The 16,464-nt window shown below is 44.6% G+C and overlaps 2 protein-coding genes across 13 annotated transcripts in view; both read right to left on the bottom strand.

The window, feature by feature from the left end:
* The window catches only part of rheb (Ras homolog, mTORC1 binding), a 30,650-nt gene extending 24,170 nt beyond the window's left edge, over positions 1-6,480 (bottom strand). For all 3 annotated transcript variants that reach the window (XM_020494056.2, XM_020494057.2, XM_031836222.1), the window contains exon 1: positions 6,227-6,480. In XM_020494056.2, the coding sequence (XP_020349645.1) occupies positions 6,227-6,278 (52 nt within the window). In that variant the 5' untranslated portion in view covers positions 6,279-6,480. The remainder of the gene's footprint in view (positions 1-6,226) is intronic.
* A 2,145-nt stretch (positions 6,481-8,625) lies between these two features.
* Positions 8,626-16,464, bottom strand: part of LOC109900162 (receptor-type tyrosine-protein phosphatase mu) — a 317,021-nt gene continuing 309,182 nt past the window's right edge. For all 10 annotated transcript variants that reach the window (XM_031836211.1, XM_031836212.1, XM_031836213.1 and 7 more), the window contains 3 exons: positions 12,654-12,817; positions 10,142-10,277; positions 8,626-9,793 (listed from right to left, as the gene is read on the bottom strand). In XM_031836211.1, coding sequence (XP_031692071.1) covers positions 9,740-9,793; positions 10,142-10,277; positions 12,654-12,817 — 354 coding nt within the window. In that variant the 3' untranslated portion in view covers positions 8,626-9,739. The remainder of the gene's footprint in view (positions 9,794-10,141; positions 10,278-12,653; positions 12,818-16,464) is intronic.

Below are 16,464 nucleotides of genomic sequence, written 5' to 3'. Positions count from 1 at the left end.
TTTTCTGATCTGACTTCAGTTCAGCCATTTGAACTTGTATCCTTTTCAAAAGGCCAACATGTTTTCCTGTCAAGTTTGGACACCCATCAGTGGTCACACTGGATAACTTTTCAAAACTCAGTCCACAGCTTTGCCCCACACTTATTAACCTCCTCCAATAAATCTTTCCCTGTGGTTGTGCTCTTCATTGACAGCACTGAAGCAAGCTCTTCTGTAATTTCAATGTCTGGGGTTATGCCTCTTAAGAATATCAACAACTGCACCGTGTCACATCACTGCTCTCATCCAGGGCCAAGGAGAAATAGGTGAAATCCTTTAAATCAAATCAAATTTATTTCTCACATACACATGGTTAGCAGATGTTATTGCGAGTGTAGCGAAATGCTTGAGCTTCTAGTTCTGACAATGAAGTTTTACATTGTCTTTCAACTGTTGTTCCATATTCTCTGTGATGTCCTCAACACGGCGTGTCACTGTTCGTCTTGACAGGGAAACATTTTCAAATAGCTCTTCTTGTTGGGGCAAAGTATCAATGCAGAGTCAATTAAACATTCTTTAATGAATTCACCCTCAGCGAATGGCTTGCTATGTTTAGCAATTTTGTGGGACAGTACATAGCTAGCTCTCGCATTTCAGTCGTTTGCTGAATGCAGTTTTGTGAAAAGTCCTTGCTGCTTTTGCAACTGAGAAAGCAACTCTTTCGATGCACTTGCCCTCTGCTCAGAAGACATATTCCTATATTTCTCTGCATGCTTCGTCTGGAAGTGTCGGGACAAGTTGTAGTGTTTCAGGACAGCGGATGCTCTCTTTGATACCTCAATAAAGAAATATTGACTCTCGCTGGAACATTGTCTACTTTCCTTTTCTTTGAAATCTTAGAAAACCTATTTTTGTGCAATTTCTAGCTAGCTACTATTTGTAACTGTGATATGTGTGCCAGCCTGTCAGTCACTGTCTGTCCTCATGCAGTTGTTATTTATATTTGCCTTCAAAATAAATGTCCCACAAGCGGTGGGAGTTAAATCATTACACCAAGGTGAGTGTTCATTGGGTTATTCATTTCAATAACAAATACGTTTCTCAAAACTTTACTATCAAAAGTTCTTTATGTGATCTGAGTATGATTCCACCGGCTGTATTGAATCAGGTCGCGGGCCGGATACGGCCCCCAGGCTGGCCGGATACGGCCCCCAGGCTGGCCGGATACGGCCCCCAGGCTGGCCGGATACGGCCCCCAGGCTGGCCGGATACGGCCCCCAGGCTGGCCGGATACGGCCCCCAGGCTGGCCTCTGCCCTGGCCTGATCTAGAGGAGTAGTCCTTAGATGAGCGCAAATTCAGAATGAAGTTCTTATTTTCAAACACCCCCTTTCCCCCACTTGGCCTTTTCATTACCGAAATGGCTAAAGAGATTAAATTAGGAAAGAGTCAGATTAAAAAGTTATAATATTTGTAGAATTTCATTTGAAATATTTGGATTTTTAGTGATATGTTAAACTCTGACCTTGTCATTTGAGGAGCAATGTTAAAACATATTTGTTTGTTTATAACTCTTTTGGACTTCGTAAACTGCAGAAAATTTGGTGAAAATGTTGGTAAAAATGCATATTATCTGATCAAAAACATAATAATAATAATGAAATAGATAAGTACAGATCCTAACCTCAGTGATTAAAGAGGAAATGTAATTATTATATATATATATATATATATTTTTTTACAGTTTTGTGAGAATGACCTAAATGGAATTTATGTAATTCTGAGCACCGTGGGTGGACACCCTAATCAGGTTACGCACCTAATGCCTATGGGTCCCTTAAATCCCTAAAATGTCCGGTAAATTAAAATGCTGCTGGTGAAATGTCCGATGCTACATTTTCCTAATGGAAACCCAGGGCGGTAGTCATTGTGTCATGAAGCCTTGGAGTAATTGGGAACAGGAATGACGGTGGTAATTTTAAAACGTGGGGATTACAGACTGGGACAAGGAGAGGTTGAAAATAACAGTGAATATTCCTGCCAGCTGTTCTACGCATGCTTTGAGAATGCGCCCTGGAATACCATCAGGCCTCTCAGCCTTGCAAGTGTTGCCCTGATTAAAAGACCAGTCCTTTGGTGACGCCCCTCACGCGATGTTGTTATTGTTGAAGCGTGCATAAAACGCATTGACTTCGCCTGGGAGAGGGGCATCGTTTGACGCATCATGGCCGTAATGGACTGTAGCCCCTGCCACATGAGGCGGGCATCGGAGCATGTGCAATATGATTCCACCTTATTCCTATATTGTCCTTTTGCTCGTTTGATGACTCTGCGGAGGTCACAGAGGGACTTGTTCCCATCCTCAGCCGTAGCCTCAGAGTTGTCTGCGATAGTTTAGGGTTGTCCTTTAGTTTAGCGCCAACCTCTGTGTTAATCCAGGGCTTTTGATTGGGGAAGGAGCAAACCTTCACTGTGGGGACAACGTTGCGGATGCATTTCCTAATGAAGCCAGTAACGGAGGTGGTCAGCTCATTGATGTTATCGGTGGAGTCTCAAAACATATTCCAATTAGCGCTAGCTAAGCAGTCCTGTAGCATAATCTCTGATTCTGGTGGCCATTCTCAATGGAGCGAGTCACGGGTATTTCCTGTTTGAGCTTCTGCTTGTAAACAGGAAGCAGGAGTACGGAGTCATGATCTGAGTTTCCAAATGGCGGATGAGGGAGGGCCTTGCATAATTGCGTGTGGGTAAAATAATAGTGGTCTAGGACTTTATTGCCACAAGTGGCGAAGGAGACATGTTGATGGAAGTTGGGCATCACTTGTCTTAATGACGCCGGCAACCAGAAAAGCAGTCTGTGGATGGATGTTTTCCTGCTTGGTTACAGTTCTGTACAGTTTGTTAAGTGCCAGCCTATTATTTTTCTCATCCTGAGTTGGAATGTATACAACAATCAAGAATACAGCTAAAATGCCCTAGGGAAGTAGAAGGGTCGGCATTTGACCATCAGGTATCCCAAGACGGGTAAACAACGGTCCAACACTTCCACCGTGCTCAAATCAGCACATCAGTTGTTGTTGATGAAGATGCAAACCACCCCCCCACTCTCCATTTTCCTGACTCCACAGCTATAATGTTAGGTGGCTAGCTTGCAATATCCAACTTCTTAGTTACAGCAAAGACAATCAATCCCATTCTGGATCAAGTGCGAGTAGCCTTTTGAGATAGTTGTATAACTTGTCTGTTGGGTTGTCTGGTGGGTTGTCTGTCCTTGCATTTAGTTTAGGCTATGTTCGCTTGAGCTTGTTAGCATTAGGATGGCATCTGCTATGGGAATTCGCTAGTACTTTGTTAACATTTGGAAAGAAATAGCACCCCTTGTATACACTGCTGGTAATACAGTATACCCCGGTATGGTACAGGAACGGAATGAAGCTATGGAAATTTGGATATACCACCCAACCCTAGTTTACACATTGAGAATGTATTGACCTGATCCAATGGGTGGAGAAACAGGAAGGAGTAGTGTATTCCATGGCACTGTGCAAACTGGTTTCCTCCTCAATGCATTGGCTTTAATGAGGCACGAGCCAAAGCGCATGACCACAGGACATATTTAAAGATTTAGCCCGACTCCATTACAAAGACGGGAGACATGCCAATTTACAGCTTTGCTATCTAGGAGTCCTCTGTTTCGCACAGCAGGAGCCCTTTGGTCCCTTAGTATACAGTACAAAAAAATATGTATATTATAGTACGTAGCCTGACAAAACACACACACATTTTTTATTTATTAATAGCTTGAGTACAATATCTTACTAGGACTATAGGATGGCAAAAAAAGGTTTTATGAGGACATGAAGACAGAAATGGGGACATCTTCAATTGTTTTACAGCCTATCTGTTGAATTTATTTGAACACTGGAATTGACTAGTAGCAGGCTGTAGGCTACATTTAATCCATGTACTGTCGTAGCCTATTGTCTTGATTTTCTTGCACTTGTCTTGTGAATGAACCAAACTTATGGAAAGGCCTTGGCCAATAGTACCAACGTTGTTTGTTTGTTTTCTCCACAATTACGTGGTTTCCAATTGGTAGTTAGTATTGTCTCATCGCTGCAACTCCCCTACGGACTCGGAAGAGGCGAAGGTCGAGAGCCGTGCGTCCTCCGAAACACAACCTAATCAAGCCGCTCTGCTTCTTGACACAATGCCCATTTAACCCAGAAGCGAGCCGCACCAATGTGTCGCACCAATGTGTCGGAGGAAACACCGTACACCTGGCGACCGTGTAAGCGTGCACTGCGCCCGGCCTGCCACAGGAGTTGCTAGTGCGTGATGGGACAAGGACATCCCTGCCGGCCAAACCCTCCCCTAACCCAGACAACGCTGGGCCAATTGTGCGCCGCCCCCATGGGTCTCCCAATTACGGCCAGCTGCGACAGAGCCTGGACTCGAACCCAGAATCTCTAGTGGCACCGCTCTTAGACCACTGAACCACTCGGCAGGCCCTGGTACCAACATTGTTAATTGTCTTTGTGAACCAAACTGCGAGGTTTGTTTAAAAAACTGGAGGCGGTGACATCTAGGTCCAATCCCTGACAGTAATATCCAAATTATGTGTAGCCTCAAAATCTCTTGCATGGAAAATTTCCACAGCATATCCACTGCTCTTTGTGGACCAAGTTCTGAAGACAGCTTGGAGACAATCATGTTAGGGGCTCAACTTCTGACATTGACTGCAATACCAAGGTGGCGTGTCTAAGCCTAGGCTAAATTCCACTCATATTGGGATTCAACTAACGTCGGGTGGTGGTGTGGAAAGCCAGGATGTCCAGTATGACTGCATGGAGGAGAACACAACAGCTTTCACGTTCCACAGTCCCAGCTCCCAAGAGTCCAATCGAGGCTAAGTCAAGTGTGATGTGATGCAATGTTCGCACGCCTGCCCCCAGCAACCTTTGCACGAACTGTGTGTGTGTCATCCCAGTCCATACACAATGGCTCATAAAATACAAATAAGCCTGTCCATGTACGATATCTGTGTGTCCATAGTAATATCAGCCATATTCATTTTGGTTGAAATGACATTGAGACAACCGGAGCAGTGTGATTTTGAAACAAATACCATTTGATAAGATTAAATTCTGTGACATCATAGGTTAGACAAATTCTGAATCTACAGGTTTGGCTAAATCAGCACGCTTCAGATCGGTCGAACCGATCGGTCGATCGCATACTCCCTTAAACAAGAAGAGAGTGGCAATAGTACTGTTTGTCCATTTTGAGACGCCGTCGGCACATCTTCAAAATAGTCCGAAAATAACTCAAGAAATCTGTCATTAATTTTGCTACTAAAGACTACATTTAAAACGGATTAGTTGCATCTAAAATAATCATGTCTTCAACTGCCCAGTTACAAGGCCATCATTTTCTTGTTTAGACACAGGCCTTTGAACAAGTCTCCTGGTAATTCCTACCTGCAGCACTGGCTTTAGAAGTGCTCTTAGTGGATGGTCTTTCAATGTTAAAGTGTCCATTCACATCGCACAAAATAAGTCAATGAATTAGGTCAGCATGCAATTATTGGTTTAAAACTTACAGTGCTGTCACTTCACTAGCATATGGAATGTAATTTGAGGTAAATGGATAAATCCTCCCTTAAAAAGCTGCCACATGGACATTAATGCTTCTACTTTCGTGAGTCGTGACGTATTAATTTACGTCCCAGCATCAGGACCGCTTGCGCTGTCCTCAACTGCTGTGGCATCAACTGTGTCTTGCTAGTGGCTTCTGTAACCACTCAATGTTTAACAAACATTGACTTAACAAAATAAATTACTGTGTGCATAACACAATTAACTATAGACTGCCATTTAAGTTATTCAATTACAATTGATGAGGATAATGCATCACGTGCCACTGACTGCATATTTTATTCAACGAAACGTGAAAATGTAGCTTACGAATGGAGATTCTGTGGTTTTAGCAACACTGGTCCAGGGGTACATGCTGCTGTAGCTAGTAGTGCTTCACAAAATCTCTAGAGTCGTGAGTTTCCAGTCGAGTGACATTCAACTGACTGGCTGATTTAACAATCAATGACCTGGCAGCAGTAGCTATGTGCATGCCGTTTAGGCTACATATTTGCTAGTAGTATGTGTAGTCATCGTCAATGAACTTGCCTACACAGAAAGCGCACAAAATACCTCGCTATCACCGAAAACGACTAAATTGCGCCCACTTACCCACGGATCTGTATCCCAGGACGGCGATTTTTCGGGATTTCGGTTGAGGCATCTTTTAACGACACTACATCAATATCGACATACAGAAGCCTACACAACCGATCAAAAACTGGAACAGATGTCAAATGCTATGTCGAACACGATAAGGAGCAGAAATTACGCGTGGAATTAAAACAATTTAAACCAGGGGAAAGTAGTCGAGCATCTGTATCCTTCGCGTCACTCCCCAAAGCAATACTATCTGAATTATTAATGACTGCCCGCGGTTGGTTGGTTGCGCATAGGCAGAAAGGAGGGTCTCTGTCCTCTTCTTGGGCTGCGGTTGGATAAGGTATATTCACTGTTTTCACAAACACGAAATTCATTGGCTGTCATACATGACGACTGGATCATTTACTATCAATTTCGTTGTGATGCCACTCTGACAGCAATTTTTGTCATGTAAAAATGATTCATGCTGAATAGAATGAAGGAATGTGAAGAATTGTAACTCGCGCATGGTGTACAATGAGTGTCACACAAGTATATACAACTAGAGAGGTTTGCCTGTGAAAGTTGAACATGTGCAGATAATTATGTGGGTACACATTCATATTGGCCAATTATTTGTAGAAATATATGGGTACCTTATTTGACATTCATTTGCATTCAAAACGAGGTGAGAGGGTCTGACAAAACAGCTCCAATCAGAAAGTCAGCAGCAGACAAGAGTCATTGGGTTCATAAAGGCTCGGGCGCTGGTCTCTGCTGCCATCTTGTGGTGACTTGCAGTGTCTCCACTTAACATCAGCAGCATTCTCCCTACCTCACTGTAACACAGAATCCTACGCCATGTTACATTTAGAGACTAAAGCCACCAGGGGCCTTGTATTGCCCATCGTCACACTATCAAATAACAAATGCATCGTCATATAGTAGTTCATGTAGACAGACCTATAACATGATACACCTCTGCCCCTCTATGTCAACTCCTGTAGAATAATTATCAAGGTAACTCACAAGTTCATATATGCTAAAAGGCACACTGGAACTAATGAAGTTAACCATTCAAATGTTGCATACTCAGTATATGGATAGTGTCCACAATTGTCCAGTGTAGATGAAGGGGAGGAGACAGGAAAAAATGAATTTTAAACCTTGAGACAACTGAGACATTGTGTATGTGTGCCATTTAGAGTGCATTTGAACGGGGTATGGTAGCAGGTGCCAGGTTTGAGTGTGTCATGAACTGCAACGTTGCTGTGTTTTGTCACGCTCAACAGTTTCCTGTGTGTATCAAGAATGGTCCACCACCCAAAGGACATCCAGCCAACTTGACACAACTGTGGGAAGCATTGGAGTCAACATGGGCCAGCATCCTTGTGGAACACTTTCAACACCTTGTAGAGTCCATGTCCCGACGAATTGAGGCTGTTCTGAGAGAAAAAGGGGTGCAACTCAATATTAGGACAGATTCCTAATGTTTTGTACACTTAGTGTATTTCTGCCATTGAACAAAGGGTATGCTCTTCACAACTACTGGTATTCCTGAAATTAATTCAATGCAACTTTATCGTGATCATTAAATGTTTTTTTCAAAAAGTTGTGGCTAAAATTCAAATCAGACCAACTGTTAACATACAGTATCTCATGGCATGCCTATCTTAAAAAACTCAACCTTGAAGTACAAGGTATTTTATAACAATATTGGATTGTTCCTTACCCTGAAAGTAGTCTATGAGCCAGGAGAAACTGTATTCCACAGCTCAGATTTCTATTGGGGAGGCAGGGTAGCCTAGTGGTTAGAGTGTTGGACTAGTAAGGTTGCAAGTTAAAATCGCCGAGCTGACAAGGTACAAATCTGTCATTCTGCCCCTGAACAGGCAGTTAACCCACGGTTCCTAGACCAGTTGACCCACTGTTCCTAGACCAGTTAACCCACGGTTCCTAGACCAGTTGACCCACTGTTCCTAGACCAGTTAACCCACGGTTCCTAGGCCAGTTAACCCACGGTTCCTAGACCAGTTAACCCACTGTTCCTAGACCAGTTGACCCACTGTTCCTAGACCAGTTAACCCACGGTTCCTAGACCAGTTAACCCACGGTTCCTAGACCAGTTAACCCACTGTTCCTAGACCAGTTAACCCACTGTTCCTAGGCCAGTTAACCCACGGTTCCTAGGCCAGTTAACCCACTGTTCCTAGACCAGTTAACCCACGGTTCCTAGGCCAGTTAACCCACTGTTCCTAGACCAGTTAACCCACGGTTCCTAGGCCAGTTAACCCACGGTTCCTAGACCAGTTAACCCACGGTTCCTAGGCCAGTTAACCCACGGTTCCTAGACCAGTTAACCCACGGTTCCCAGGCCCTCATTGAAAATAAGAAAATCATTTGCACAACACGTAAAAAACACACGTATATCAGTAGATATGTATGTATTTGTAAGTTTGAGTTGTTTTTTTCCATACAAGATAAATAAAAGGCTTACAATACATCTGGTCAACATTATGCAGAGTTCGAGAAAAGAAAACAAATATGACCCCCCCCCCCAAAAAAAAATCATGATTGTCACTCAATGTGCTTCACAAAAAACTCTCAATGAATAAATAGTCTGTCCAACTTCATAATATTTACAATATTAACAATAATGATCACAATGAATGAAGCTTTGGATCTGCTGACGTGATGAAAAGCTTGAGTGTGGATGGTACCGGAGTGCGTTTTTCTTCTCCTCCTCCAGCCAATACGACGATACTGATCGCGACCGAAGCAATGGCAGCATACACATTTAAGATTTTGCTTTCTTTCATAATGCCTGTTCCACTTTACAACTATACATGTCAAACAGCTTCATCATATTAACAAACACTGTTAAAAAAATGTATCAATGGAAATTAAAAACAAGGATAAAAAACAACATATCATCAACATTACACTTATATCGCATTCCCCACAAAAATGGAAATGACATTGATCATCCGATGAGGATTAAAAAGGCAATAAACAGGATTCACTGGCAAGAGGAGAGCTTTTTTGTTGAAAAAAATAAACTTTAAAAAATACTAGGGTTGGGGTGGGGGGGGGGGGGGGTGACATAAGGGCAGTAGAATACATCAGTGTGAACTCCTGTTCAGTGATCAGGTGCTGTTCTGAGGGACGGGGGAGGATGAGGGTAAATACTAACACAGTCTAGTAGAAAGAGGAGAGAGGGGTTGGGGAGTGGGGGAGGGGGGGGGGGGGTCAGGGAGGAGACAGAGTGAAGATAATCAAGTTCAGAGACATTTTATCGTAGAATGGGGACGGGGGACGGGGGGAGGGGGACGGGGGGAGGGCAGTGCAAAAGCGTCCGGTTCCAAACCACCTTCTTTCTTCCCCTCGGCCTAAATCGGTAGAGGTGCGATGGGATGACCCTGTTCAGCAGTTCAGTTCTATCCTCCAGTAACCAACATTCACTCAAGTTTAAGAGACTCAGTCCAGGTAAGCTGTGAGGGCTGTGGTGCAGGGGTTAGGGGGGGGGGGTATCTTTCAGCCCAGCTAACCAGAATTCAAGTACTCCAGTGCCACCTCATAGCAGAACTTGTATTGATCCTATGGATGAATGGGAAGAAGAGTACATCATTATTGACGATGACTGGACTAGACATGGCTGCATTGACTTTGCCTTGAATTCATTATAATGGCTGAGTTATTCACAGTGCTATTTTCTCCTTATTGTAAACATCAACAGACATTTCAATCACTTAATAATTCTGGACTCAAGTTGAATAGACTTTGGCAACCCGACTTGTCCCAGAAGTACCCAACTGTAGGCTTCGTAGTGAGGACCAGTAAAACCACTCTAAGGGTTAGCAGTGCCCCCCCCCCCACCAATCCATGTAATGTTATTCCTTATCATCTAAAAGAGAAAACTGATCCTAGATCAGGACCGGTTCTTACCAGTAAGTCGACCATGTTGGGTTTGTTGTTCCTCAGTGTTTTGACTGCGTGGAACACGTCAACCGAACGCTGATGGCGGAGCATCTCGCACACGATGCTGATCGCACAGAATGTCCCGCTGCGTCCTCCACCATTCCTGAGAGAGAAAGAAAGAAAGAAAGAAAGAAAGAAAGAGAAAGAATGAGATAGATAATAGACCAAGACATAATATTCATGATTATACATATATACATCTACCTATAACACACAAAAAAAACTGTCAGAATTGCTAAGCGTTAGCACCCCTGACTTAAAATTATCTTAACTTTTTTATTTCTTTGTAATTATACAAGTTAAAAAACATTCTACCTGCAGGCTTGATACTTCCAACTAATTGTAAGCTTCATGAATGAATAACATTATCAGTGATGTATGGTGGTTGATTCATGACATGTTCTGCCCCTGAGCAAGGCACTTAACCCACTGTTCCCCCGGCGCCAAAGACGTGGATGTCGATTATGGCAGCCCCCCTACACCTCTCGGATTCAGAGGGGTTAAATGCCGAAGACACATTTCAGTTGAAGGCATTCAGTTGTACAACTGACTCGGTATCCCCCTTTCCTTTTCCTTTCATAGAGCTTTAAACTTGTCTCTTCCTGTGCTTGCTGTTCTTGATTTTGCCCTCTAGATGGCGCCACACTACTGTCAATCCACCATTGCACACTATTGGCTACCCACTGACACTAATGTGTGGAACATAGCCTATTGCTGGCACTCTAAGTAGTTCGTAAACTCCTCATGAAAAGCTGCTCTTTCTCAGAACCGTTTCCAGATGTGCAACTTCACTGTCTTTACAGCACTGTCTTGAAAGCCAAAGAGCTTTTAAGAGTTGCAAGAGGAGAGCATCACAAAGTGAGGAAGCAGTTTGAGTTCAGTGGATCCCTACTCTCTCAACTCCCTCAGCAGTTTGAGTTCAGTGGATCCCTACTCTCTCAACTCCCTCAGCAGTTGCCCTCTGTCAATCTCCACATGTCTCTGGCCTTACGCATGTTTCAAGAATGTTCCGGTGAAACGGGCTATGTCGAAAATGGCATACTATTGCCCATATAGAGCCCTGGTCAAAAGGAGTGCACTATATAGGGAAAAGGGTGTAGCTCAAGATACGTTGAGACGGTTGCGATGGCTGTCATAGCCCAGGTTGTTTGGACATAAGGATGCAGGGAGGGAGCTCTGTGATTGAGACTAAACTAGCAGTCTAAACATTTACTGGAGGGCGGGGGGTGGGGGGGGGCAGTGTTGTCTTTCTGACGTTTGTTTAGTGGCAGACCCTGCTGGCTTCGTTCAGTGTGTGTATTGTGTGTGCTGATTGTCTCTGGTTTAAAGTGTGTGTGTGTGCTGCTCTGGTCGGGGGCGATTGGAATCTCTTTGGAGACTCTAATGAGAGTTGTATCTGGGTGATTCTTTTGGACTCTCTGGCTTACAGACCAGGCCAGTAACCCTGTTAAACAGCACCAGCCACAGATTACATCAACAATGACCCTGTCGTCCACACATACACTCCTCCGTTCCCATCATCCCTCCCTCCCTCCGTTTTCCGATTTGATTTCCCACCCAACTAGGGCCTCAGGAAACGAGGGAGACTCTCACGGCTTCCCTCTCTCCTCTCCTCCCCTCCATCTATCCGAGTAAAGTGGGGCTGCTGGAGATAAGGAAGGGCAGATTGAGCTGAGACAGAGACCCACCCAGAGGCCTCTCCCATCGGAGCATTACGATCTAGATCTGGGCAGCATCGGGAACTACAAGCTCATTTGATTTGATTATCTCCCTCTGGTAAACTCAGCAGCCTCTCTCCTCTATATTTCTCCTATTTAGTAAGTGGAGATCACCTGGGTCAGATTGCACATTCAAATTCATACTGTGATATCACACTGATTTATCCAGTTAAATAGTATACTTTGGCCAGACTAATGGGTCAAATATTGAGATACAGATATTGCGATTGTCAACCGTTTTTTTTAAATGATTTTGAATGAATGATATAGTCTTGAAGAATATGTCCAGCCCCATTCCTGAGATTTATAGCAAACCAAGTGGCAGGGCTGCTATTCCGTTGTTTTTCTAATTACTTTGCTCAATTAGCTTTGTGCTTGAACGGTTCATTTTGATGACTGCCAGTGTTTGTATGAGCATTGAGCGCTTTCTGGTGGGCCTTCAAAATGTCAGTTTCCAGAAGGCTGTCAGAAGGCAGGATGGTGTGCTGTGAGGACTGCATCCCCATGGAAAGTGTATGTGATCACCATCAGAGGAGGACAGTGACATTTCTCACTGTCCCATCGGAGTGGTCCAGTGTCACTGTGACCCCGGTGGCATTTTGGGCGGCTATGTTGGATCGAATTAGAGGGGTGGTTTTGGGGGGTTACATCAAATACCTAAGAACCCCCTACTCTTTCCACCCATTTGGGAAGTCCAGAGCTAGTAAAGGTTTACTGTGCAGTACTAGGTGTAGGTTGAGACATGACTGCTAGGTACTTACAGACAGTGTACGACGGTGCGTCCCTCCCCTCCGTCATACTCCTCCTGCCACTTGTCCACCTGGCGGATGAGCTTGAGGAAGGAGCGCTTGGACACAGGTGTGTCCCGGTACATAGGCCAGCCCAGGAACTGGAACTGTTGCACCATGCGATACCCGTCCTGTGGCTGGAGAGAGAAATGGACGTGTTAGCATTACCGTGTGTGTGTCTATGTCTGCTATAGTAGCTGTAGGAACAGGAGGGTGTGTGTGTGTCTGTCTATGTCTGTTATAGTAGCTGTAGGAGCAGGAGTGTGTGTGCGTGTGTGTCTATGTCTGTTATAGTAGCTGTAGGAACAGGAGTGTGTGTGTGTGTGTGTGTGTGTGTCTATGTCTGCTATAGTAGCTGTAGGAGCAGGAGTGTGTGTGTGTGTGTGTTATAGTAGCTGTAGGAACAGGAGTGTGTGTGTGTGTCTGTCTATGTCTGCTATAGTAGCTGTAGGAGCAGGAGTGTGTGTGTGTGTTATAGTAGCTGTAGGAACAGGAGTGTGTGTGTGTGTCTGTCTATGTCTGCTATAGTAGCTGTAGGAGCAGGAGTGTGTGTGTGTGTTATAGTAGCTGTAGGAACAGGAGTGTGTGTGTGTGTGTCTATGTCTGCTATAGTAGCTGTAGGAGCAGGAGTGTGTGTGTGTGTGTGTGTGTTATAGTAGCTGTAGGAACAGGAGTGTGTGTGTGTGTCTGTCTATGTCTGTTATAGTAGCTGTAGGAGCAGGAGTGTGTGTGTGTGTGTGTTATAGTAGCTGTAGGAGCAGGAGTGTGTGTGTGTGTGTCTATGTCTGCTATAGTAGCTGTAGGAGCAGGAGTGTGTGTGTGTGTGTGTGTGTGTGTGTGTGTGTGTGTGTGTGTGTGTGTGTGTGTGTTATAGTAGCTGTAGGAACAGGAGTGTGTGTGTGTGTCTGTCTATGTCTGTTATAGTAGCTGTAGGAGCAGGAGTGTGTGTGTGTGTGTGTTATAGTAGCTGTAGGAACAGGAGTGTGTGTGTGTGTGTCTATGTCTGCTATAGTAGCTGTAGGAGCAGGAGTGTGTGTGTGTGTGTGTTATAGTAGCTGTAGGAACAGGAGTCTGTGTGTGTGTGTCTATGTCTGCTATAGTAGCTGTAGGAGCAGGAGTGTGTGTGTGTGTGTGTGTGTGTTATAGTAGCTGTAGGAACAGGAGTGTGTGTGTGTGTGTCTATGTCTGCTATAGTAGCTGTAGGAGCAGGAGTGTGTGTGTGTGTGTTATAGTAGCTGTAGGAACAGGAGTGTGTGTGTGTGTCTGTCTATGTCTGCTATAGTAGCTGTAGGAGCAGGAGTGTGTGTGTGTGTGTGTTATAGTAGCTGTAGGAACAGGAGTGTGTGTGTGTGTGTCTATGTCTGCTATAGTAGCTGTAGGAGCAGGAGTGTGTGTGTGTGTGTGTGTGTTATAGTAGCTGTAGGAACAGGAGTGTGTGTGTGTGTGTCTATGTCTGCTATAGTAGCTGTAGGAGCAGGAGTGTGTGTGTGTGTGTGTTATAGTAGCTGTAGGAACAGGAGAGTGTGTGTGTGTGTCTATGTCTGCTATAGTAGCTGTAGGAGCAGGAGTGTGTGTGTGTGTTATAGTAGCTGTAGGAACAGGAGTGTGTGTGTGTGTCTGTCTATGTCTGCTATAGTAGCTGTAGGAGCAGGAGTGTGTGTGTGTGTGTGTGTTATAGTAGCTGTAGGAACAGGAGTGTGTGTGTGTGTCTGCCTATGTCTGCTATAGTAGCTGTAGGAGCAGGAGTGTGTGTGTGTGTGTCTATGTCTGCTATAGTAGCTGTAGGAACAGGAGTGTGTGTGTCTATGTCTGCGTCTGTTATAGTAGCTGTAGGAACAGGAGTGTGTGTGTCTATGTCTGCTATAGTAGCTGTAGGAACAGGAGTGTGTGTGTCTATGTCTGCGTCTGTTATAGTAGCTGTAGGAACAGGAGTGTGTGTCTATGTCTGCTATAGTAGCTGTAGGAACAGGAGTGTGTGTGAGTCTGTTATAGTAGTTGTAGGAACAGGAGTGTGTGTGTCTATGTCTGTGTCTGTTATAGTAGTTGTAGGAACAGGAGTGTGTGTGTCTATGTCTGCTATAGTAGCTGTAGGAACAGGAGGGTGTGTGTGTCTGTCTGCTATAGTAGCTGTAGGAACAGGAGTGTGTGTGTCTGCTATAGTAGTTGTAGGAACAGGAGTGTGTGTGTCTATGTCTGCTATAGTAACTGTAGGAGCAGGAGTGTGTGTGTGTGTCTGTCTATGTCTGCTATAGTAGCTGTAGGAGCAGGAGTGTGTGTGTGTCTATGTCTGCTATAGTAGCTGTAGGAACAGGAGTGTGTGTGTGTGTCTGTCTATGTCTGCTATAGTAGCTGTAGGAGCAGGAGTGTGTGTGTGTGTCTGTCTATGTCTGCTATAGTAGCTGTAGGAGCAGGAGTGTGTGTGTGTGTGTCTATGTCTGCTATAGTAGCTGTAGGAACAGGAGTGTGTGTGTCTATGTCTGCGTCTGTTATAGTAGCTGTAGGAACAGGAGTGTGTGTGTCTATGTCTGCTATAGTAGCTGTAGGAACAGGAGTGTGTGTGAGTCTGTTATAGTAGTTGTAGGAACAGGAGTGTGTGTGTCTATGTCTGCTATAGTAGCTGTAGGAACAGGAGTGTGTGTGTCTATGTCTGTGTCTGTTATAGTAGTTGTAGGAACAGGAGTGTGTGTGTCTATGTCTGCTATAGTAGCTGTAGGAACAGGAGGGTGTGTGTGTCTGTCTGCTATAGTATCTGTAGGAACAGGAGTGTGTGTGTCTGCTATAGTAGCTGTAGGAACAGGCGTGTGTGTGTGTGTCTGCTATAGTAGCTGTAGGAACAGGAGTGTGTGTGTGTGTGTGTGTGTGTGTGTGTGTGTGTGTGTGTGTGTGTGTGTGTGTGTGTGTGTGTGTGTGTGTGTGTGTGTGTGTGTGTGTGTGTGTGTGTGTGTGTGTGTGTATGTCTGCTATAGTAGCTGTAGGAATAGGAGTGTGTGTGTGTGTGTCTATGTCTGCTATAGTAGCTGTAGGAGCAGGAGTGTGTGTGTGTGTGTGTGTGTTATAGTAGCTGTAGGAACAGGAGTGTGTGTGTGTGTGTCTATGTCTGCTATAGTAGCTGTAGGAGCAGGAGTGTGTGTGTGTGTGTGTTATAGTAGCTGTAGGAACAGGAGAGTGTGTGTGTGTGTCTATGTCTGCTATAGTAGCTGTAGGAGCAGGAGTGTGTGTGTGTGTTATAGTAGCTGTAGGAACAGGAGTGTGTGTGTGTGTCTGTCTATGTCTGCTATAGTAGCTGTAGGAGCAGGAGTGTGTGTGTGTGTGTGTGTTATAGTAGCTGTAGGAACAGGAGTGTGTGTGTGTGTCTGCCTATGTCTGCTATAGTAGCTGTAGGAGCAGGAGTGTGTGTGTGTGTGTCTATGTCTGCTATAGTAGCTGTAGGAACAGGAGTGTGTGTGTCTATGTCTGCGTCTGTTATAGTAGCTGTAGGAACAGGAGTGTGTGTGTCTATGTCTGCTATAGTAGCTGTAGGAACAGGAGTGTGTGTGTCTATGTCTGCGTCTGTTATAGTAGCTGTAGGAACAGGAGTGTGTGTCTATGTCTGCTATAGTAGCTGTAGGAACAGGAGTGTGTGTGAGTCTGTTATAGTAGTTGTAGGAACAGGAGTGTGTGTGTCTATGTCTGTGTCTGTTATAGTAGTTGTAGGAACAGGAGTGTGTGTGTCTATGTCTGCTATAGTAGCTGTAGGAACAGGAGGGTGTGTGTGTCTGTCTGCTATAGTAGCTGTAGGAACAGG

The sequence above is a fragment of the Oncorhynchus kisutch genome, linkage group LG11 (assembly GCF_002021735.2).
Source record: "Oncorhynchus kisutch isolate 150728-3 linkage group LG11, Okis_V2, whole genome shotgun sequence".
Classification (NCBI taxonomy): Eukaryota; Metazoa; Chordata; class Actinopteri; order Salmoniformes; family Salmonidae; genus Oncorhynchus; species Oncorhynchus kisutch.
This window is presented reverse-complemented; position numbering and strand designations above follow the sequence as displayed.